The sequence below is a fragment of the Botryllus schlosseri genome, chromosome 7 (assembly GCF_051294905.1).
Source record: "Botryllus schlosseri isolate E-star chromosome 7, Bs_hap1, whole genome shotgun sequence".
Classification (NCBI taxonomy): Eukaryota; Metazoa; Chordata; class Ascidiacea; order Stolidobranchia; family Styelidae; genus Botryllus; species Botryllus schlosseri.
Window position 1 is genome coordinate 23,316,415 of NC_137242.1, and position 25,518 is coordinate 23,341,932.

The 25,518-nt window shown below is 41.6% G+C and overlaps 2 protein-coding genes across 3 annotated transcripts; both read right to left on the reverse strand.

The window, feature by feature from the left end:
• Positions 1-1,373: 1,373 nt before the first annotated feature.
• Positions 1,374-3,827, reverse strand: LOC145442945 (COX assembly mitochondrial protein 2 homolog). The gene is made up of 3 exons (XM_080320994.1): positions 3,666-3,827; positions 3,535-3,606; positions 1,374-1,986 (listed from the first exon to the last, which is right to left on the reverse strand). Exons 1-3 carry the CDS (start codon positions 3,744-3,746, stop codon positions 1,876-1,878), a joined length of 264 nt encoding a protein of 87 aa, XP_080177120.1. The 5' UTR covers positions 3,747-3,827; the 3' UTR covers positions 1,374-1,875.
• On the reverse strand, positions 3,808-7,705 carry LOC145442855 (apoptosis-enhancing nuclease-like). 2 transcript variants are annotated; one of them, XM_080320886.1, is made up of 2 exons: positions 5,948-7,705; positions 3,808-5,881 (listed from the first exon to the last, which is right to left on the reverse strand). In XM_080320886.1, exons 1-2 carry the CDS (start codon positions 6,089-6,091, stop codon positions 5,024-5,026), a joined length of 1,002 nt encoding a protein of 333 aa, XP_080177012.1. In that variant the 5' UTR covers positions 6,092-7,705; the 3' UTR covers positions 3,808-5,023. The 2 variants fall into 2 exon arrangements, with proteins under 2 accessions (XP_080177012.1, XP_080177011.1); XM_080320885.1 differs by having other exon boundaries at positions 3,808-6,102; positions 6,344-7,704.
• Positions 7,706-25,518: the final 17,813 nt, after the last annotated feature.

The following is a 25,518-nucleotide window of genomic DNA, read 5'->3' on the forward strand; positions in this document are numbered from 1 at the left end:
TAATTTATAACTTGCGTTAAATTTTCGAAACCATCCCTACATCAACTTTAGTCTTTATACCAGTGAATCTGATCACACGGGATGAGAAAGGATAAATGTTTGATGGTAATATGTAAAACTATTAATATCAATGACGAAATTTATCGGTGAATCTGATTTTTTTTCGCGCTTCGCGCGACTATGAGCACTTCCATCCTTAACATTACCAGTGACCACTGGCGATTTTGGTGCGCATAGTAAGCCTACCATTAAATAGATTAGTCCGGAGTTTACCAGAAATGGACATAGACACCTTAACCTGGGTATTTGGCGTCCAGCTCGTTCATTACGACTGTGCCCTGGAATGCAGCCGTAGGCTACACGAGTGGTCGAAATGTGAATGGCAAAACGGTGGGCCACCCCTGCTTTAGTCATAATCTGGCGTTATCCCTGCGTATGCGTTGTGATGAATACAAGATATTTAACTGTCAACGCGGACTTTGTAATTTGGTTTACTACTGTGGATGTGATGGATAATATAATATTTTTCAATGTACTCAGAATTGCCATGCGGGCCTAATAAAATCGTCTGGCGGGCCATTATGTTTGACACCCCTGCCTAGTTTATTAGAATTTGTTTATATAGGTGGTACGCGAGCACTGCATAAAACCTCAAAATGGTACGTGGGTGGAAAAAGGTTGGGAACCACTGTGTTACACAAATCCGGTCCGGCATATTTGATAGAGCGATATGATATTTCCTGTCGACCATATGATAGTTGGGCGACGAGTACGCGCGGGTGTGTTATGCTCTTTTGATTCTGATATAAAGAAGTCATCGAAATTTTCGGGGCAGTGACCGCAAGGCAGCTGATAAAACTTTGCAATTTCTTGTTGACGCATATATTTAATGTTAATAGGACACCGAATATTTTGAGCAGTGATTTGTGGGACGCACAACCTGGCTCCCTTGGGACACGAGCTTCGATACGAAGGGCCTGACGTTGTAGTTTTTGCAGTAGCTAGAGTGCGCTAACACTGGCACCCCTGCTCTGGCTTATACTTGTTAGAATTGAACCAAATTTGGTATGCAGCGTTTTTAGGGTGACCTGACAATTTAATTAGTGAATGGCTGGAATCCGAAAAAACAGTTATTTTTGAACAGCCATACTTACCACATTTATTGACAGACGTTCTTGGATGAAATACCGGCTATATGTTTCAAGAGTATAAACTTGGCATGCGAAAAACATTTTTGTGGAAGTGACAAACAAAACTGAATTGTCTGTCAGTCGGGCAAACTAGATCCAACTCAAAATCCTCGTTTGGACAACCAGTTTAGAACCACTGATATACTGGAACCCGCTCCCCGCAATCCACGAAACAACACTTCATTGAGGTACGTATAAGAAACATTATAAACAGCATATATCTCACTTCTAATCGTTGCTAAACTTTATCGTTTTCAACGTGCACGTCTACCAAAACAAATAGCCAGGTCAGAGGTCACGAAGATCAACCATCTACGGCACGGAATGACGACCGCCCCCTCTCGATTATGGATTTCAAAGCAAAGCCGCGACGTCATAACTGACATGCCATCTCGGACTGCCGAAAATACACAACCCGATTGAATTTCAAATCCCGGTTATCCCAGGGCACATGCTGTTCGATACCAGTACGCAGCCGTGAAATTCAGGCTACATCTGCATCCGAAAGATCTAGAAACCAGTTCATGCTCAGATAGTGGGTGGGTGAACCGGACTAGTTAAGGGGTGACATCGCAATCCTCAAATCTAAAAGACCCTCGTCTGCTTGTTCACAGGCCGATTCCATGCACTGTACAATGTACATTGTGGGCGACCGCACGCATTCGTTACAAACAGGCGCGATGAGCTACTTCGAGTCCTGCTCCTCCTTCCAATTCCACTTTCCTAAGTCGATTGTCGAACGATACTTCTGATTTTTCCGCGACGTTGCGAAATTTCTTTGCCGTCTGCCTTCGCTCTAAAACGCATTACGAACAATTTACGAAGTACGAAAAATGAAACGCATTGCAGTGTGTGCGGGCAGATTACGAAAAATGAAAGTCCGGCTAACTCAACGCAGATAACTGCTCATCACGATATACGCCGTCATCGTACCGCTACCAATTGCAGTGCTTACATCAGCAGCATGAAAGGAAAATAATCATATCGAAATTAACAGACTGCCGAGTCGCATGTGCCGATATGAATGATTTTTGTGGTGTCTCAAAGCTCGCGTTCAAGTTCAAAACATGACCGTAAGTTCCTAACCGTACTCCTAACTAGGGCTGCGTACCAGGGTTGTAACCAAGTCACAAGGCTCCGAGTCACAAGTCAATCTCACTTTTATAGTTTTAACTCGAGTCATTTTCAATTCACCACCGGGTCATGGCATTATGAGTCCTAGTCCAAGACATTGGTAAATCCACTTTTTACATCTCTGTATGCTGATGTCCAATGGTTCGCATTTATAATAAACTAATTTTCCCCACTTTTAGCAGTTTCTGGTCGCATTTCAAGTACCAGACGAAATGCCAATGGTGTGGTTACAATACTATTCTTCGAAATTACAATGAAATGTCAGACATGGCCGTCTGAGTCTCGAGTCGTATGACTTGGTTCGAGTCATGCGCAATGACTCGAGTCCAAGTCGAGTCATTTCCGTATTTTGAGAAAATGACTCGAGTCAAGTCGAGTCATCAGAAAATCATAACTAGAGTCGAGTCATGACCCCAGTCATTACAGCCCTGCTGGGTACTGGGCCAGCGTTGTAATGACTCGAGTCACGATTTTCTGATGACTCGAGCCATTTTCTCAAAATAAGGAAATGAGTCGACTCGACTTGAGTCAATCTGTGTATTGACTCGACTTGAACTAGAGTCATTGCGCATGACTCGAACCAGGTCATATGACTCGAGACTCCTACAGCCAAGACCAACATTTCATTGTAACTTCAAATAGCAGTAAAGTAACCACAGTACCGTATTGATATTTGGTCTATTGGTACTGGTTCTTGAAAATGCGACCAGAAACTGCTAAAAGTGAGGAAAATTAGTATATTATAAATGCGAACCATTTGATATCACCAAACAAAGTTATAAAAAGTGGGTTTTTTACTTAACCTGTAAACCGAGTGCTCAGTCAACACAACGACTTGGACTCGAGTAATAATGCCACGACTCGGACTCGACCCTCCGCTCGCTGACTTGGACTCGGTGGTGAATTGAAAATGACTCAACTCGACTGGAGTCAAACTATAAAAGTGAGATTGACTTGTCACTTGGTTACAACCCTGCTGGGGGCCAAAGAAAGTTGGAATTTTGTCAAAATTATAGCGCTAGGTCTAAAAATTGTCAAACTTATTTACCAAGTCGAAAAATTTTTGCAACCTGCATTTCGTTTATATTGCAGATGTTTGCACTGTCGGTGAACTTATCATTTTACGTTATATTACCTCCTTTGCAGTGGGAAATGAGGATCCAGTAAATTGATACACAAGCCAATCAGACAAGTAAAATTAACTCCCCACCTCTCTTCGAAAACAAGCCAGCATGGCATCATCCTCTTTGTTGCAAGCGCCAAAGTACTGACGAAATCGGTTCTATAAAAATACACCTTGAAATATTTCATTTTTACAAAGACTATTCCACATCTTCGTACCTTCAATCTACACTCCAGCAAAGCTTGGATTTTCTCATTACATTCATCAGTGTGAAGATGTGGAGAAAGATTGGGATGCATGCCTTAACAATAAGACTCACGCACTAGGTTTCATCAACCAAACTGATTTTTACTATCCAGCCTGTCGTTGAGAGAAATAAAACGAAAATGATTGTGACGTCGCTGATTAACTAGGCAGGCACAGAAAGTCAGCATAGATTGTAGTTCAAATGTGTGCGATCACAATTCTACTACAGGTAATCAAAATTTTGAACGACCATGTTCATAGACATGGTTGATTAGGATAAATCTATCATTGCAACCCAACAGACAATACAAATCAACCATGGTAATAGTACTGAACACATACATCCGTATAGGATAAGAGCGATTTCATATTACTTGGGACCCATGATATAATCACACAACCACATTTATAAGAAGACGGCTTCAATGATCAACCTGTAAAATCTGATGAATGATCTAGCTGTAAAATCTGTAAAGCAGGACAAATTGCCAACAAGTAGGGCTGGGCAAAATCGATAACCTGAGTGATTCGATTCTGAATCACGTATAACGCTTCGAGTCGAGTATTCGAGTATGACTGATTATGACGTCACAACATAGGCCAATGTACCATATGAAAGTTCAAATATGTAGGCTACCTTTTGAGCCACCACAAAGAACATAATGCCTGTTATCCGTCACATTAAAGATACTTAGGTATTTTTCCGACCATAGCCTACTGATTCCATCGCACTTCTTGACAATGTTGTGGGATGATCATGAATTCGAAAATGTGCTATTTCCAGTAACGTTCATAGCTTTGTACTCGTATGCTGCGGCACGGCCAATCGAGGTTTGCTCGGAGGAAAATGGTATCAAAACAATAATTCTCGTTTGTAAATTAACTTGCAGTTGCGAGGAGCGCATAATTTCAGTACTCGAAAAAATCGGTTTTTACTACTCGACTCGAATCATTAAAATTAGAACTCTATTCAGATTCCAGTACTCGAATCATTGTGCCCAGCCCTACCAACAAGGAGGACATTTAGGAGTCCTTGAAGGACATTTTCAATCAACTGAAAGAGGACAGATCCTTTCAAAGGAGGATGTATGGTAACCCTATGCAATACGATCAGCCACAGTTCAAAGGGTCCCACCACAGTGGAAAATAGTGTCCATACTATAATTCTGGTGAATAATTTATGGCTTAGTGCCAGTATCAGTACTCAAAAATAATGATAATACGACTCGAATCATAGGAATAAATACTCAATTCAGGTTAGAGTACCTGTACTCGAATCATTGTGCCAAGCGCTAGAGTTCAGTCAGTCATTAACAGATTTCAAATTTCATCATTCATTTTCCATATCAGGTGGCCAATACTCGTCATCAAAATACGAGTCGCTGTTAAACTCAGTTATTGAGGAAACGACAAATTCGTTCTGTTCGACCCACAGCCGTTCGACAAACTTGAAAATTTCCATAGTGGCGATACTGTCTTCCACAGAACAGTGTCGACCGACTTGTATCCTTTTATTGAGGTAAGTGCGAGCTAGGAATTCCAAACTGGATTTGCGGCTCGAAACAGGCAGCAATGTTCGCAGCATAGCCTGCAACTCATCCGATCCCAAATCGATAGTAAAAAGAGCGGGGTGATCAATACCAAGTGTCCGAAAGTCATTTTGTAACGAGTGCCCCACGAGTATTTTGCCTTCGATTAACTTCTTCACCTGATATCTCGCTTCTACCCGCGTAACGCAGGGATTGTCCCGCAAGATCTTTGCGCTAATACCACTGTGCTTATATCGATAGTCTACAACGGGAGAGGTTTGCTGCACGTAGACATCTAACAAAACGTCACCGTCATAATTTACGATACTACACCTCGCGAGGGCATTGTAATTGTCAACGCACTCTACCATCTCACAGTCCATAGCAACGGTAACGCCGGATAGTATCGAAGGTCCTTTTTTCTTCTCATTACTAGAATTCAAAGTACACAAGTCACGATTAACTGTAAAGTTGACTGTGGAATTAGAACTCTCAGCTGTCTTTGCATCATTTTCACAATAACCGTCTTTAATGCCATCGTTTTGAAGCAATCGAGGCAAACTTTTGTCGTAAACTTTTTCAGGACATGCTCCTCGATAGTCCCTACACTTTCCATGTAGAATCAAGGGATCCGTAACGTTGATTAAAGTCTTCAAATGCTGTTTGCCAACAAGATGTATCGACGAAAATCGTTCACAATGAGCATCAGATATTCTCGACTTTACCGAAAGTTTCTTGTATCTCTTCACTTTGGCGGGTGTCCTGCCTTTTGTAAGAGCATCTTCAGTGGCTGTGTATATCTTCCGTTGTTTGTCCTTCACCATATTTGATATATTGGCAAGTAACGACGCACGTAAGTCACGTAACATATAGTGATTGCCTTGAGAGACATGAAAAATACATAGAAAAGGATATTTTCATTACACAGTCATCATAACACTAGAAATGGGTTTATTTTGGCTAATCAAATGTGCACAGGCCATAATGACCGTCGACCAACACTTTTTAAACGTTTTAAAAGCTATAACACCGGTGATTTGGAAATTTGTTCGAGTAATAGTATTGAGTTGACTAAAAAAAGATACCATTAGGTCATTTCTCTGACTCTACTCACAAAATACCTGTTTCTTCATGTGACGACTAAAAAATTGTCGTTTTCCCGACCTCGCTCCCAAAATACCCGCCAGGGCATTTTTCCGTTTCTATTTTCAACAAACCCTGCCGTAGAATACATCAGAGTCCAAATTTTGCAGGTGTTTTGACACTTTTTCTAAAAATAGAGGACAAATTCCGAGAAAAGAGGACGTTTGGGCATCCTCCAAGTACTCTTATACGAGGACATATAATCGGAACCCTAACCAAAATGCAATAGTCAACAGCAATATCACTCGCGACTGCACATGGACTCCAGTTTCGTACTGATTTACCATGGAAAGAACGAGGGAGGTTGGTCAACTAGGTGGACACACAACATACTAAGCAGGTTGGTCGCATCACCTGTTGCCTGTTGGCTGTTGCCTGTTTGGCGAAAAGATTAGGCTTAATAAATGTACCACAAATCACTAACACTCAGGACAAATTTTCAAAGCCAACTGATTGTGATTCATATTTCAGCATAACAGTATCGATATGTCATCGCTATAGCATCAACGTAGCTTTTTGTAGATTTTCTACATCTTGAGATTCATTTTTCTAATTTAAATTTAGAGAAAACCAAGTTTTTGTAAAATTTTCATTGTTTCTCGGCCACATCTTGGCCATGGTTATGATTTTCACATTGTTTTCTAGTTAATCATGACCAAAAGAGTATGAAAACTAAGAAAAGACTCAATTCAGTCGATATATGTAAAACAAAAACAGTCACGACTCACGAGCTGCAATGATTCCACAGCACAGCGATGATATTTGCATTTGAACATGTGTTATTTAGAAAAAGAAGCTAACTAGAGGTCAGACATTCCGAGCCTATACGTAGGCCTACATATATAACGAATGCTTCAAGTCTGTCAAGCCTGGTATGTTTCAAGGTTAAGGCTTCAGCTATACTGGGTATATGTAGGTTTGTAGACGAAGATTTGCATCAATAACGTCATCTGATGCCACAGAAAAATTCTGATTAGACTTGAGTTTCGTCTGAAGCAGATCGTGCCCAGTTCATTAACTCAAACCTGACGAAAACGGCACTTCTTCGATGGCAGTCAGACATCGAAAAGTGTTCACCATGATCACCGATGAATGTTTTCCATGAACACGGAAAAAAAATTATAAACGTCAAAATATATTTTTTTTTTGTGCCTTTCGAAAGACGAATGTTAGGGTTGGGGTGGGGGGTCTTAGGGTGGGGGAAAGGGGGATATTAGGGTTGTCGGAGGCGATATTAGTGTTAGGATTGGTGGATGGGGATATTAGGGTTGGCGGAGGGGATATTAGTGTTAGGATTGGTGGATAGTAATATTAGGGTTGGGGTATGGGGGGTATTAGGGTGGGGGAAAGGGGGATATTAGGGTTGGCGGAGGGGATATTATTGTTAGGATTGGTGGATGGGGATATTAGGGTTGGCGGAGGGGATATTAGTGTTAGGATTGGTGGATAGGGATATTAGGGTTGTGGTATGGGGGGTATTAGGGTGGGGGAAAGGGGGATATTAGGGTTGGCGGAGGGGATATTAGTGTTAGGATTGGTGGATGGGGATATTAGGGTTGGCGGAGGGGATATTAGTGTTAGGATTGGTGGATATTAGTGTTAGGATTGGTGGATAGGGATATTAGGGTTGGGGTGGGGGAAAGGGGAATATTAGGGTTGGCGGAGGGGACATTAGTGTTAGGATTGGTGGATAGTAATATTAGGGTTGGGGTATTGGGGGTATTAGGGTGGGGGAAAGGGGGATATTAGGGTTGGCGGAGGGGATATTAGTGTTAGGATTGGTGGATGGGGATATTAGGGTTGGCGGAGGGGATATTAGTGTTAGGATTGGTGGATATTAGTGTTAGGATTGGTGGATAGGGATATTAAGGTTGGGGTATGGGGGGTATTAGGGTGGGGGAAAGGGGGATATTAGGGTTGGCGGAGGGGATATTAGTGTTAGGATTGGTGGATGGGGATATTAGGGTTGGCGGAGGGGATATTAGTGTTAGGATTGGTGGATATTAGTGTTAGGATTGGTGGATAGGGATATTAGGGTTGGGGTGGGGGAAAGGGGGATATTAGGGTTGGCGGAGGGGACATTAGTGTTAGGATTGGTGGATAGTAATATTAGGGTTGGGGGAGGGGGAGATAGCGTAGTCGTAACGATAAGCGCCCACCAATCTGGCGGACCCGGTTCGATTCCCGTCGGAGGTTTATGTGGGCTCCTCTTCCCTCGCCGTTGCCGCTCTTACGGAGACAAAAAAGACCAACGAAAGAAAGCACTCACAAGGAATGGAAAGAACTAGTAGAAAGGACCGCGGCTTCAATAAGATCAACATCGAAATGAACTGCGACATCGGGCACGGCTTCGATAAGATCAACATAGAAAAGAACTTCGACATCGGGCACTCTAGACCGAGGTGGAAATTAGATTAAAAGGATCGCAACTGCATGCGTGTCGTTCGACATCCTCCTATCTGCTCATTACATCGCATTTTGTCTTATCGCATGTACATTGTGTGTGACTTGTTCAGATGAAACATATAACCCAACGATTAATAATATGATATTATTACTATTAGGGTTGAGGTGGGGAATGTTAGGGTCCATTCATTACATTCAGCACCCATTACCATCCGTTCAAAAGATACATATTTTCCAATTGCCAAGACAGAAAGTATCGAATCTTTCATTCGAGCACGGGGTTAGATCGTTCTAGTTCATTACAAAACTGATTCAAATATAAGCGAGTGATTAATATGATGCCTATTGAATCAATAGGTTACGTCAATTCACGCGGAGTCATCATTACAAACGATGGAAAAACATAAGCGGGTGAATTCAAGCCTGCAGGCTCGTGCCTCTAGGACATACTTTGCGATAGGTGATGCTGGAGCAAACTGATGATACTCAGTATGTTGATATTTCATCCTTTCGAATACACGAAAAGATTGCGATTGAACGAAAAAATTGGAAGGTATTGAAACGATATTTAGTAGTCGTTGAAACCGGACATTCGGACACCACACTTCCTGTAGCCATAAGACAATGTAAACAGGCACTTACGTCGTTGTAGCCTTGTAGGATGGGCAGTTGGACACTGAATATAAAGTAACAGAAGTGATGGGATGATAGCCTAATGAAGTGGCATGTTTCGGAATGATGGGCCGATATATCAAATTGAGATTTGAATGTGGACGTTCTTGACGACTGTCGGGATGGCCTTCGAGGCTTTTAGCGATGTCTTTCCCAAACTTATTTCCACGGCGTATTTCAATATCGAATATATTTTACATATAGATAGAAAGTCTCGAATCGAGAGGTGAAGTCAATACACGCATTCATGGTTAACACGACCATATGGAATTAGAGATAACTGACCTACCGTATGTTAGTTAATTATCTATAATGGAATCAAGATTATATAGGCTTGCATCGCTGGGATAGAGATTGACCTTAATAATGTTATAGTGGACCGGACTTTCTGCCAGCACGTGAACGACCAACTGAGGCAAGGCGATATATACCCTTCGAAGAATGATGATCTTCATCGGAATCCATTGTGACACACAGAAAACGAATGTCATCAGAAAATTGGCACTAGCCAACCCAATATTGCATAATGACATATTCAAACTTATCTATAGTATACGTCCATAATATATTTAGGTCGATAGAACGTAATTGGGCTACCGCTACGGTCAATTCTAATGTCTATTGCGTGCTACACGATAAAGGCGCGGTATGTCTTGGTGAACGGGACTTTGGAATGTTCATTGCCAACCTAATAATATTGGTTTTCTCGACGGCAAATTGAAAGTTCAAAATTATCTGGCTGGACGTCTCTGAACTACCAGTAGGCAAAACTACTCTTCAAAATATTGTGAAGTATACACAGTAGAGATCGTGTCGATTCCATACAGCAATTAACAATTTGCAAGTATACGCGTTGAAATTGCATGGCGATACCGAGTGACGCAATTCTCTTTAGATGGATTTCAGGTGCGATGTCAGGGTCACCAATATAGCAATCTGTCTTAGCAGCTGCGTTGACCTCCGGTTGACTCGGCATACGGGTCTCTCGATTTCGCAATACTCAACATTTATTCAATGCCGTGAACCTATGACACCAGGTCTGACAATACACGAATCGTTATTCTGACTATACGTTCATCTACAAACCTATCATATATGGCGGGCGTGGGCTGATATGGGAAAATGAAGTACTTTGCGGAACGCTTTCCTCAATCATAATACTATTCGCCTATTTCTCCACCTATACAAGGAACAAACCGTGTTTAATGTGAACTTCAAGTTGAAAACGTAGAGACCAAAAACAGTATTCAGTGAAATAATTAACGTAATGCACATGAATAGCTATTGAAGTCAAGATATATAAGCTGTTGAACTCTGACTGTGTGTCGGACGTAGAAAACGTAGTTTATATGGGCATCATATGGTCTTTAACTCGCTCTACCCTGTCCGTGCATTAGTCGAGCGTCTTCATAATTAATAATCCGTATTGCCGTAACCACTTTTCAGCGTTTCTGGATCATTGGCTGTGGACCTGTGGTACCCAACACAGTGACGTTGAAAATATACAAAATGTAGGCTACATAGGACATTGTTGGATGATATGTAACAAATATCACATAAATGTTTAACGATCGCGCTAATGCGATCGCAACCAGAATTTATTCCCTTAGCAACCTATATGTTTGAGTTGTGACAGAGAAGACATTCAACTATGGGTAGCGGTGATAAGAGTAATCAACGTTGCTACTCAAGTAGTACAAGTAGCGACTTCAAACTTGGTAGAAAGTCAGTATTATAGGCCTGTTTTGAATCGAAAACTGTTCAAGTAGAAGTAGAAGTATGCAGAAAATGCAACCAGTAGGCTATAGTGTGTGTCGATAAAATGTACTCGAACTTGAAGTGGAAGAATTTCCTTCGTCCTTTGACCCTCTATTACTACGGGTTAGAGCTGTCATTGAAAGGACACCGACGAGAGTTCATCGATGTGTTTTTCAGTCACTAAAGTCTTCACTGCCGCGTTGCCCCCTAGTTGACTCTGTATTCGGCTTCATCCAGCGATCGAAAACAAAACACGTCACAATGTTCACCGTACGTATTTAAATACCATGCCGCCCTGACCGAGTAACATTGAGTTGATGATGGCGGGGGCGAATGTATATCCGAGTCTTTCTAAAGTAAATTGGAGGGAGCTGACTTTGGCGACAATCGACAAGGCAAGCGCAATTGCTTGGTGCCGACAGCACGGACTGCTTGCGAAACAAATGCGATGCCCCGAATGCAATGGCGATATGGCGGAATACGAGCGGAGCACAAAAATCGGATTCCGTTGGCAATGTCGAGACCGCGACTGCAAAACGACATTGCAAATTGTGAAAAATAGTTTTTTCGAGGGGACCAGATTTCAACTTCAAACCACCATCGAATTGCTGTATTTATACTCGTATGAAATGGCGTCGTACAAAAATGTTAGACGGGAGTGCGGGATCGCTAGCGATGAGACCATCTGTAACTATCGCAACTACGTCCGAGACATATATGCCGAGTATTTCGTGGACAATCCACTTCAATTGGGCGGCCCTGGAAGAGTCGTTGAAATCGACGAGTCGGCCTTTGTCCGCAGAAAACATAATGTTGGAAGAACGGTCAAGACGCAGTGGGTGTTCGGGGGCATCGACGTTGAATCGAAAGAGGGATTCCTGGTGGAAGTCGAGAGTCGAGATGCTGGTACTCTTTTGCCCATCATACAACATTATATCCTGCCCGGAACGACTGTGATATCAGATCTCTGGGCAGCGTACAATACGGTGAGCAATTTGGGCTACCAGCATCTCACAGTAAACCACAGATTAAACTTTGTGGACCCGATCTCCCACGCAACGACAAATCACGTTGAATCAATGTGGGCCCGAGCGAAACAGAGAAATAAGCGGGAGTGCGGGACTCATCGTACTCTCCTGGATACGTACTTATTTGAATTCATGTGGCGTCTCAAATTCGGCGACGATCCATTTCAGAATTTGATAAATCAGATTCGCACTCGCTATCCTGTTTGAATTTATACTTATTTACATCCATGATTTACACTGTATTTTTTCGTTGGCTTTGCTACATTTATTATATTTCATTCGTTAACAAAACAATGCGTGAATTGTACCGTCTCCAGTGCTCCTCAGACAGACATGTGCATTGTGCATGGTGCAATGTGCATGCAGTGACATATAGTGGTATATTGATATCAGAGCAGGGGCTACCAACTCGAAAAGAGTAAAGGGCCACTTTTTCAACTTGGTAATCGCCGCCGGCAGCATCATGTCAATTTCAAGGAATAGGTTAGCTAAGGTTCTACGGTACAGCATCACTCGGGTACCAAATCGTTTCTCCACACCCTTCCTACGGGCGGAAATGAGTGAAACACACCACTAATGATGCATCAGTACGGTGTTAGTGCGTTCTGCTTCACCCTAAGAAGTCAAAAAGTTAGTACACACAAGCAGAAACAACTTAGTACACATGCAGAATCAACTTGTCATGAAAATACATACCGCATAGGCTATTTATCGTGTATCATACAATACTCATTAGGATTGATTGTGAATGCTGCATGGCATCAACTGTATTTGTACTGCGTCTGCTTCACAAGTTGTGTAGGAGTATATTTACCAATAGTTTGAAAGAATAGTTTTGGCTACTGGTCATTCAACGACGTCTATCCCGATACTTTTCAACTTTCAATTTGCCGTCGAGAAAATCGAAATTATTAAGTCCCGTTCGCCAAGACATTGTTATCTATAATTCCATATGCTCGTGTTCTTCCATGAATGCGTGCATTCACTGTAAAAACTGGGCCCACCTTTAAAGGAGGATACAAAAATAGCTGTCACCAAAAATGGTAGGCATGCCAACCATCCAGTCCAGTTTTTGAGAGTCTGTAAAATATTCAATGTTAGGTCATAAGTTGATCATTGAAAACATATCCGATAACATTAAAGGGTGGCTATCAGAGGTAGTATAATTGACGAAGTACTATGTCTGGAAATATTCCTCTACTTCCATTCCTCCATAGTTTTTATGTGTTGAAACTTTGTACTGTTTCGCTACTTATACTCCAAGTAATTTAAGAACGTTTTCAAAAGGACTACTTCTACTCGTACTTGAGTTGATTTTAGCTTCCTTTTCTAAGAGATGCCATAGGACGTACGGCACTTATCAAATATTTGGCGTTTTCCATTGAATGAAATATAGAAATGGTAGTATGGAAACAACTTACACATAAGCTTTCTGATGTAATCTGGAACATTTCCTAATTTTGTCAGGCATTGAGCCGAGCTGGACACTTTTCCTGCGTTTATTCTTGGTAGATCAACTCTACAAAGGTCTTCAATGCAACCAGCAGTATGGCAGAGTATTTTCAATTCTTCGAGGATCTGGAAAGAATTTAGCTATTGATACTATCGATGTAAGATTACGATTCAAGATCTTACCCAGCGTGCCTCCACAAGAAGGGGATATTGTTCCAAGACATCTCTGGTTGTCACTTCTGTTACTTTATATTCAGTGTCCAACTGCCCATCCTACAAGGCTACAACGACGTAAGTGCCTCTTTACACTGTCTTATGGCTACAGGAAGTGTGGTGTGCGAATGTCCGGTTTCAACGACTACTAAATATCGTTTCAATACCTTCCAATTTTTTCGTTCAATCGCAATCTTTTCGTGTATTCGAAAGGATGAAATATCAACATACTGATTATCATCAGTTTGCTCCAGCATCACCTATCGCAAAGTATGTCCTAGCGGCACGAGCCTGCAGGCTTGAATTCACCCGCTTATGTTTTTCCATCGTTTGTAATGATGACTCCGCGTGAATTGACGTAACCTATTGATTCAATAGGCATCATATTAATCACTCGCTTATATTTGAATCAGTTTTGTAATGAACTGAACGATCTAACCCCGTGCTCGAATGAAAGATTCGATACTTTCTGTCTTGGCAATTGGAAAATATGTATCTTTTGAACGGATGGTAATGGGTGCTGAATGTAATGAATGGACCCTAACATTCCCCACCTCAACCCTAATAGTAATAATATCATATTATTCATCGTTGGGTTATATGTTTCATCTGAACAAGTCACACACAATGTACATGCGATAAGACAAAATGCGATGTAATGAGCAGATAGGAGGATGTCGAACGACACGCATGCAGTTGCGATCCTTTTAATCTAATTTCCACCTCGGTCTAGAGTGCCCGATGTCGCAGTTCTTTTCTATGTTGATCTTATCGAAGCCGTGCCCGATGTCGCAGTTCATTTCGATGTTGATCTTATTGAAGCCGCGGTCCTTTCTACTAGTTCTTTCCATTCCTTGTGAGTGCTTTCTTTCGTTGGTCTTTTTTGTCTCCGTAAGAGCGGCAACGGCGAGGGAAGAGGAGCCCACATAAACCTCCGACGGGAATCGAACCGGGTCCGCCAGATTGGTGGGCGCTTATCGTTACGACTACGCTATCTCCCCCTCCCCCAACCCTAATATTACTATCCACCAATCCTAACACTAATGTCCCCTCCGCCAACCCTAATATCCCCATCCACCAATCCTAACACTAATGTCCCCTCCGCCAACCCTAATATCCCCATCCACCAATCCTAACACTAATGTCCCCTCCGCCAACCCTAATATCCCCATCCACCAATCCTAACACTAATATCCCCTCCGCCAACCCTAATATCCCCATCCACCAATCCTAACACTAATATCCCCTCCGCCAACCCTAATATCCCCCTTTTCCCCACCCTAATACCCCCACCCCAACCCTAATATTACTATCCACCAATCCTAACACTAATATCCACCAATCCTAACACTAATATCCCCTCCGTCGACCCTAATATCCCCATCCACCAATCCTAACACTAATATCCCCTCCGCCAACCCTAATATCGCCCTTTCCCCCACCCTAATACCCCCCACCCCAACCCTAATATCCCTATCCACCAATCCTAACACTAATATCCACCAATCCTAACACTAATATCCCCTCCGCCAACCCTAATATCCCCATCCACCAATCCTAACACTAATATCGCCTCCGACAACCCTAATATCCCCCTTTCCCCCACCCTAAGACCCCCCACCCCAACCCTAACATTCGTCTTTCGAAAGGCACAAAAAAAAATATATTTTGACGTTTAAAATTTTTTTTTCGTGTTCATGGAAAACATTCATCGGTGATCATGGTGAACACTTTTCGATGTCTGACTGCCATCGAAGAAGTGCCACGAAAACTTCCCTAACGCTAGCTAGATTAAGGGTGGAGATCTTAAAGTTTCCTCAATAGATTCAAAAAAGCCCTACTTGATCACCTCTTGTCGTTACACTAACACTGTTACCCTACTTCGCCCAGACATTGCTTCATCCCTTCATTGATCATTTGCTACCATTGTTCAATTTTTTTTTATTTTCCTTTCTTAAGTTAACATTTTTTTACAGCCAGACTGTTCAGAGTCAAGTGTACCTGTTTGATGCTGGTGTTATCAGACTAGATGACCTTCACGGTCTTATCGATCATTCCTATCTAATACCGAATACTGTGCACGCATATTTTCTGTACCACCATCACTGCCGTTTGTGGGTTTGTGGGACATAGTCGACATGCACAAAATAGACGGACCCGCCGTTTGTTATGTATTTTGGTTCGATGAAAATAAAGACTCTGTCTCTCTCTCTCTCTCAACTATGATCTCAACCCTAAAACTAATATCGAATTCAGAGGACGCATAATAACAACGTTGGCAATACGGCGTACATTGCATGGTTGCTTGCGTAATTGGCTAATTGCGTAATGTGGATTCAAAATTCGAACTTCAATTCCAAATCCAAATCCAGTAATCGTTTCGAGCCATACCGAAATTTAGGTTCAAAATTAGCAATGATCGACAAAAGCTAGTTAGCTGAATGAATATCACTCGGACCTCAAGTTTACCCACTGATATATATCATTGGTTTACCGGACAACGACCTGACTTATCGATCTCGTCTACGTCGCATATGACCTCATTTTGTCACTTGGCATGCTCCTTGTGCATGCCTCTTCTTTACACAGACCCACGAAGGTGTCTGATTTCAATCAATCAATCGATTAGTTTTATTATTATTTTCATAATTTCAAAACACCACAAAACTGCGATACAATGAAAATATAGGAAGGTGTCGAAACGACTTGGAGTAGTGTTCGGGATCAGACACACATTTTGGCCTAGTAGGCGAAGTGAAAAAGAGGCATGCACAGTGCACACTGCACACCAGGGCTGTGGAGTCGGAGTCGGAGTCTGGGTAATTTTCGCTTGATGGAGTCGGAGTCGTGAAAACTATAATAGCTGGAGTCGGAGTCGGAGTCGTGGGGAAAATACTAACTGGAGTCGGAGTCGGAGTTTGTGAGAATGACCCTGACTTCGACTCCGACTCCAACTTCTTTATCATGAAAACAATTGCTTTCAAAGAATTTTCAGTATAATTTTTATGTACCGCCAATCACTGTTATTAATAACCGTACAGATCAGGTACGACCAGCCCGTGGCACGCACGCCAAATTTGGCACACGAGAAGGTTCGGTGTGGCCTGCGAGGTAATTCTCGAAATTATTTATGACATCAGGTACAATTGCAAGGCCAAGCAAAATTTGATTAGCATGACCGCGAAATTTGATGATGACTAAAACAACAGTTTTGACGCATTGACGTATATCCAGGGGCCAGCCACATTTATCTCAGATCTTCGTATATATGACCATAAAGTAGAATATTTCATAGCAGATTTATTTGACTTGAAATTTTTCTCGGTACTTCGCATGATTCATTGTCACTAGATTTCTTGCATTCATTATTTGAGACCCCTTGAGAAAATTATAAATACATATTATTCACAGAATTGAGTCTAACTATAGAAATTAAACATGGAACGGCAACGACCGATTTTGCAGCTTCGTTCCGCTTCGCCGAGGCTGGAGAGGAGAATTGTTTTGCGTAAGCGACTGTTGGATTTCTGGCAATCCGAAAGCTATCTTCTCGAGCGCAGAAATTATTGAATCTGGTCTTGATCGAAAGCTACTGTTGCACCTATTCCGAAAATATAAATTAAAATAATGATCAGGCACTGATCCACCTAGAATCCGTCCTCCAAGTTTGAAATATTGGCATTGTTCGAACAATCGGAGAGTCGCAATGGGTATTTGTTACGGCCATTGTGTTGCGGTTACCCGATTGTTCTGAACAATGCCGATATTTCAGACTTGACCGTTTTCCTCTTTTTAGTCAACCAACTACAAAGTGCAGAAAATGTATCATTTTTTCCGAATTTTACTCCACACAATTCTAAGTCTGAAAATTTTGAAAAAGTTCCTCCTTTCCCGATTCCAAAGTATGGTAAACCTAACATAACTGGTCTGCTGCAATCTCGTCGAAACTTCGATACTATATTTCACAACGTATATTTCATAACTCTGCCTACTACCGCATTGTCGATGCAATAACAATCGTATCGAAGAGGCCGCATAAGCACGATCGCCACTAACGAATACGGAGGCGTAGAGGCGTATACAAATAAATACACGCCAAACGCGTTTCCAACATGGATCGTGTAGCACGCGTGAGGATAGCAATACCTCAATAGTTCTACGGGCAGTCCGATTATTGTTCCAACAAACCGGGATAATAACCTCAGCGACCGGGAAATTTGTTAATGATGTAATTTGATGAACTTTACTTCTCAATTCTCAAATTCGTTGCCTGTAACAAAACGACGTTGCGCCCGAGCCTACATTTCAACAACAGCGATTGCAAACATGACAGCAATTTTGATTTGCCTAATGTAGGCTACAAACTTCACATCGAGGCCGATTTAGATTATTGATCGTATGCTATAGACTAAAATTATTTTACGCATAATTTAAAAATTTCGAAGAACTCTCTCGCGGCACCCTTGCGAGACGTAAATGGCACACTAGTGTGCCGCGGCACATCGGTTGAGAACCACTGGTATAATCATTTATCTACTGCAGATGAATCTTGCAACAGCCATAATTTGAGTAGCAGAACAGGTAGGCCTACTACCTAACCCACCGACAAGATAGCGTAATGGCGAAGCGTCCGGCTTCTTGATCGGTAGGTCGTGGGTTCGATCCCGGGCCGGGTCAGACCAAAGACCTGAATAGTAACACTGGTATCCATGACTTCCCTGCTTGGCGCTCATGTATTATTGGGATAGCATTGAAGGGTGGTGCATGACTCAAAAAGCCGTAAACGCCATATCGGTACTTTCTTGTCCAGCGGCATATGCACATGCACATCATGCACCCATGGTATGCATATGCGTAGATCGTGTGTATGTGTATCACGAGTCGGTGTATGTGCCGCAAAAAAACATCAAGGACAAAAATAAACCACGTCCTTTCCTTTCCTTACCATACCCATTCTAACATGAACATCTGTCGGAAACGGCCATACAGAAGTGGGTATTTACGGGATTCTATACCACCCTTTCTCATATTGATCGACTCTTGGTGTGTCGACCTTCAATGGTCATGGTCAATTAAGAACATTCCGTTTTCGTTTAACACTGTTGTAATTGCCCCGCATGGGCGGTACAATTGCCCAATGCCCATGGGTGCAGGGCAATTGTAACATTTGAGCGACGATTTTCGCGACCCAAAAATTTTCATGATTGATAATGTACCATTTTAGTTTATATATCAACTATCGAGTTGTTGGCTTAATTACATGAAACTTTGGAAATGAAATTCCCATAAGAAAACACGTAATGTTAGCAAATAGAAAAAGAATTACAATTGACCCCGGTCTCTCCTTTGCTACACGCATTTATCTTCGGTCAAATGCCTTGCCGGATGGTGAATTTTTAGGACCACATTACTTGAAAAATGTCGTGGCGCCATAAACATGAAGTGTAAATTTGCTGGAGGCATTTCTTGTCTACATGATCAGGCTATATTGTGTTTATAATTCATTATAGTGTTTTGAAGTAGATTCTTCTGAACCTTTGACAGTAGCCTATAACAACTTGAGAAGTTGAGTGTATGATGTTCTACCGACTTTCGTATCCCTCACACGCTTCTACTTTTGAGCTGAATTAAATTTTGTTAAGGGGAAATAAAACAACTGGCAAAATTGTTTGGTGTTGAAAGATTGCAGAAACGTGATAAGTTTGTCATTTACTGAATATTCTCGTTACGTTTGTTAATCACTTCATTTTCCTAATCGCTCATGATTTACTCAATATAGTTCTGACCTAAATTTCAAAACTATAGTGTATTTTTTGTCGATCTAGTCATTCTAGTGTTATTCATCATCATTGGTTTATTAGCAATTTTATCAGTTCAATACTCCACAAAAAATGCGATACAATGAATAGACAGGAAGATGTCGAAGCGACTTGGATTTGTCAATGGAATCGGACACCCACCTTGGCCTAGGCGTAGTAAAGAGGAGGCATGCACAGTGAATGAAAGTAAAGAATACAGTATAGAAAAAGAAAGCGACAAGAAATAGGGCGGCATGTCATGGGAAGCGAGATCGATAGGTCAGTCGTGGTCCGGTAATCTTGAGGATGGACTGTATTTATTTAGTAGTAATTGCTTGTATTTCGACTTGAATGTGGACATGCTCGTCGACTGTCGGATGGCCGGCGGGATACTGTTCCACACATCAGGTCCGGCATATTTGATGGAGCGATGATCTTTTCGGTCGATCATATGATATTTGGACGACGTGGACGCGCGTGTGTTGTAGCCTACTTGTGCGCTTTTGATTCAGAGGTAAAGAAGTCATTGAAATATTCGGGGCAACGACAGCAGTGAAACTGATACATAAACTTGGCGATTTCTAGTTTCCGCATATCTTCTATGTTTATTAAGTTTGCAAATATAGTGTTTTTCATGAACCTCCAGCGGGAGCACTGCTCAGACGAATTAACTTAACTAACATATACCGATAGCTCCATTAGAGGAGTTGTGAAAAATGTGCACGGAATACGTTTTATAGTAGTCTATCACACACCGCAGACTGAACGGAGATTTTTTTTAGAAGTCATGCAGTGAATATTGAACTCGTCCGTGATACTTCTGAAATATAGGCCTACGTGGGTGGGATACGTGGTCAGAACGATGCAGCGGAGACAGTAATGACGGACAGGGGCACTTTACAGTAGGGTGGAGTGAAAATAACTTTTTTTAAATCGAAAAAAGGGGGTTCTTAAATCCCGACAAATGACCTAAAACAAATGACCTGAAACTTCAAGAAAAATTGATTTTAGGGGATTGCCCCCATTTTCCAGCCGGCAACCCCCCACTTTCTGCGTGCGAGGGGGTAAAATTGCTCATCTCGACAACCATCTGGTCGCAGAGTCATGATATATAGCTCAAAAGCTGCAGAAACATCATGTTTCCATCTGTCTTAAGAAGAAAGTTTCTCTATTGTGAACACAAAACGAGTTACAGTCTAAAACACCAAAATTTTGATACGGGTAAATGCCATTTACTAAATGCCATTTACTAAATGGCGGGAGTAACAAAGTTACATGTTAGCGTAAATCAATCTCATTATGTAAAAGCTCACTGGTAAGGGCTGTTACTCCATCTATTTTTAGAACAGGCACGCTGGCGATTCAACTGGTCCTTGCGGGCCACCTGGGGCCCGTGGGCACCGCATGGTGACCCATGATCTAGGTCAGAGGTGTCAAACATGCGGCCCGCGAGAGCATTTTGTGCGGCCCGCGACGGCATTTTGGAATTTCAAGTATTCAACAATATATTCAAGTGCCATATATTTTTTAGATGTGAGAGCTTAAAGTTCAATCTAAAACTACTATAAAAATCACTGGGATCTCAACAAACTTCACTATCACATCACTTTTAAAAGCTACGATGAGGTAGAACAGTGGTCGGGAACCATTTTTGCCCGAAGAGCCATATTGGCCCTATTTTTTCCATCTCAACTCTCAAAGAGCCATACATGCCAATCAACTGTTACGTCACAATTGGAAATTCGTGACGTCATGATAGCACTAATTCGAACTCACTGCATGGGATTCCTCGTGTGCGCCACATTTTCTCTGTAAAAACTGGTATTTATTGTTCGAAAATAAAGCTCGAAACGAGAGGTAAGAGGCAGACGGGCTAAGCCTCCGCCAAGGATAACGCAATTCCTTGTATAAGTAGCTTAGAATTCATTACAACTGATATTAATCGAATGTGACTGTCACACTGATTCCGAAAATCCAAGGGCGTAGATAATAAAGTCAGCTGATCCGGGAGAATGCTAAACATGTAATTAAAAACCGCTAATCGGGACGCATCTCATGCGGAGATAATAAAGTTAGCTGTTCCGGAATATTGCTAATCGTGTGACTGAATACTAGGGATGGTGTGAACGCGAGGTTCACGTTCGCGTTCTGTGTGTGAACCTCGGAAAATTTGAGGTTCGCGTTCACAACAGAACCTTGGTAGGTTCTGCACTGTGAACCTTTTTAAGATATTGCAATTTTCACTTCATTATAACATCTTTGGTTCATTATAACATCGTTGGTTCTTTGGTTCAAACTTTCAACTGCGGGCCACTCTATGCATGGAGCTGGCAGCATAAACTTTCAACACTGAACGAGCATGCCCTTGACAATCTCAAAAAATATTGTTACAAAAGTTTGCTCGAAATATCCAGCTTTCCGTTCGTGCATATTTAGTGTCTCTGTGCTGTGAGCTTGACCCGCAATCACATGACATCAAGAGCGAAATACACTGTATTTTGTCAGCGAATGATCCTAATTCAACCAATCAATGAGATTGATATCGTCTTCTGATGTAAAAATCTAGCAGGCGTACGGGGTCAATCTTGACTATATATGTATACTGTATCATAAAAACCAAATCCGTGCGACTGGGGTGTTGGCTATACTGCGGTATAGCTTGTTAATGGGGTAGTATCGGTAGCAAGTATAGAAAGCCATTTTACACTCTGCTCAATATCCACGTGGCAATACTGAGACGCCGAATACATTGTCCGATCAGGTCGAAATTTATGGCAAAGCGACGCAAGATACTGATTTTATGGGATTATTATATCATTTTATTGCCTCAGTTGATACATTTGGCGACGTTTAAAACGTCAATATGTACTTAAGTACTGAGCTATTATGTGGCCCCGAGTCGTCGCTCGGTATCGCGTACAGTAGATTAATATAGGCAATCACCTAATTAAAATTTGGGGTTAAAATTAGCAATATGACGTCACGTGACGTCATGAGGTTCACGTTCGTGTTCACACAGAACCTTTCAAAAAGGTTCACGTTCACACGAACCTGAACCTTTCAGAGGTTCACACCATCCCTACTGAATACTGCTAATCGCGACTCATCAAGATGGAAAGGTTACGCCCGATGGTTAGTAGGGTTGTTCAAAAAAAACTTTTTTTTCCAAATCTCACTCGCCTAATGACTAAATCGTCAGGTTGTCCAAGAAAACGATGCACACCAAATTTGTCTCAATTCCAACCAGTATAGGCCGTGCAATCTTGAATTGAAATTTTTAATTTATTAATAAAAATTAAAAAAAAAAAATTCTCAAATTTTTCTGTCAACCCCATGAAATTGTTGAGCTGTCTTCAAAGACGATGCAAAACAAATTTGAGCCAATTCCGACTAGTAGAAGCGGAACTATTTGAGTTTTTCGTTGATAATTCCCGGATCAAGGATAATCCGACAATTATCAACGAAAAACGCGAATAATTCCGCTTCTACAAGTCGGAATTGACTCAAATTTGTTTTGCATCGTCTTTGAAGACAGCTCAACAATTTCATGGGGTTGATAGAAAAATTGGAGAAATTTTTTTTTTTTAATTTTTAATAATAAATTAAAAATTTCAATTCAAGATTGCACGGCCTATACTGGTTGGAATTGAGTCAAATTTGGTGTGCATCGTTTTCTTGGACAACCTGACGATTTAGTCATTAGGCGAGTGAGATTTGGAAAAAAAGTTTTTTTTGAACAACCCTAATGGTTAGTCGAGGTGTCCCGAGTTTTCAATTAAGTGGCGTTATCTGTTACATCATAATGCGAAAACGCGTTAAAGGCCATCAGTTGTCAATTTGTTGAATGAAACAGCTACGTCTCATGTTACATGAAAATCATAGGGATGGTGTGAACGTGAGGTTCACGTTCGCGTTCTGTGCGTGAACCTCGGAAATTTAGAGGTTCGCGTTCACAACAGAACCTTCGTAGGTTCTGCACTGTGAACCTTTTTCATAGATCACAATTTTCACTTCATTATAACATCTTTGGTTCATATTAATTGCATTTCAACTGCGGGCCACTCTATGCATGGCGCTGGCAGCATTAAAAATGAACACTATAAACGAGCATGCACCTTGACAATCTCAAAACTTTTAGGCTACTTGCTTTGTAACAAATGTTTGCTCGAAATATTCAGCCTTCCGTTTGTGAATATTTAGTGTCTCTCTGCTGTGAGTTTGACCTGCAAGAACACAACATCACGAGCGAAATACGTAGTCAGCGAATGATGCTTATTCAACCAATCAATGAGATTGATATCGTTTTCAGATGCAAAAAAGCTAGCAGGAGTACGGGGCAATCTGGACCTCATATCTTTACTAAATCACGAAAACCAAATCCTCGTGATTGAGGTGTTGGCTACTGCTGTAAAACTTGTTAATGGGGCAATATCGGTAGCAAGTATAGAAACCAGTTTTACAATCTGCTCAATATCAATATAGCGATACTCAGACGCCGAATACATTGTCCGGTCTAGCCTAGACCGTTAGGGCGTAAGCTTATATTCGCTGGTAAGTCCTCGTCGAAATTGTTGGCAAAGCGACGGAAGATATTGATTTTATAGGAGTATTATATCCTTTGATTGCCTCAGTTGATACATTTAGTGTCGTTGAAAACGCCAACATGTACTTCTGCATTGTGACATGATGTGGCCCGAGTCGTCGCTATAGGTATCGTGTACACCAGGGGTGGCCAACCTTTTCAGCCACAGTGCCACATTCGATTGACGAGCAATTACGCGGGCCACTAGCCGCGCCAAACGCGAAAATTTTTCGAAGTTCATAGGTCAATAGTGTATCATTTGAATATATTGCGGACCTGCTGTATATCGCTGGGCTCAGTTTGCAAGGACTGGACTATTCGGTGCATATCGATATCGAAAGCTTCGACCAACATGCGTCAATCATTTTATGCCTAGGTATCATTTTGAACGGTCTTTCTGCGAGCGCAAACGCAAGGTCGCATCTGTTGAACGAACCTTTGTCTCGTCAACGCGAATATAGTTAGACTCAATCTGATATATTCGGCGTTCTTTCATTTTCACAACGGGGTAACAATATTATAAGCAAGAAATCGAGTGACATATCATGTAGCGCAAGCGTGTAGAAAATTTTTACTTTTGATAAATCTATCGAAAATTCTTCTGCTTTATTGCATTGTGCTAAGATCTACCAAAATTTGACTGGCTCATGAATCTGCCAATGAGTCACAACTGAAATTTTAGTTATCATATCTCAAGTGTTGCGGCCAGACTAGGCTAATCAAATTTTTTCTAATTTCGGAAATTACGTCGCGGGCCACTCAAAACCTTCTCGCGGGCCACATGTGGCCCGCGGGCCACGGGTTGGCCGGCCCTGGTGTACACTGTACATTAATATAGGCTATCGCTTCATAGACAGATAAGGTACGAATTAGCAATATGACGACACGTGACGTCATGAGGTTCACGTTCGTGTTCACACAGAACCTTTCAAAAAGGTTCGCGTTCACACGAACCTGAACCTTTCAGAGGTTCACACCATCCCTAGTGAATACCCGTAAGATGAGGATATATCTTACGTTCTGCTGGTCATTGACCTTTATATATCGTCTTTGTAAGGAGTAAATTTCGACATGCATAATTTCACTAAAATCAGAATAACGGCTCCTAGTCAAGTATAAAGTGCATTAAGTCCAATATTACTCAGCGTATTAATCACCCGGAAACTTGCGTATTGCGTGCTGGAATACATAAAGAGCTATCACATAACGACATATATAATAGTATGTTGTAGTATGTGATATGC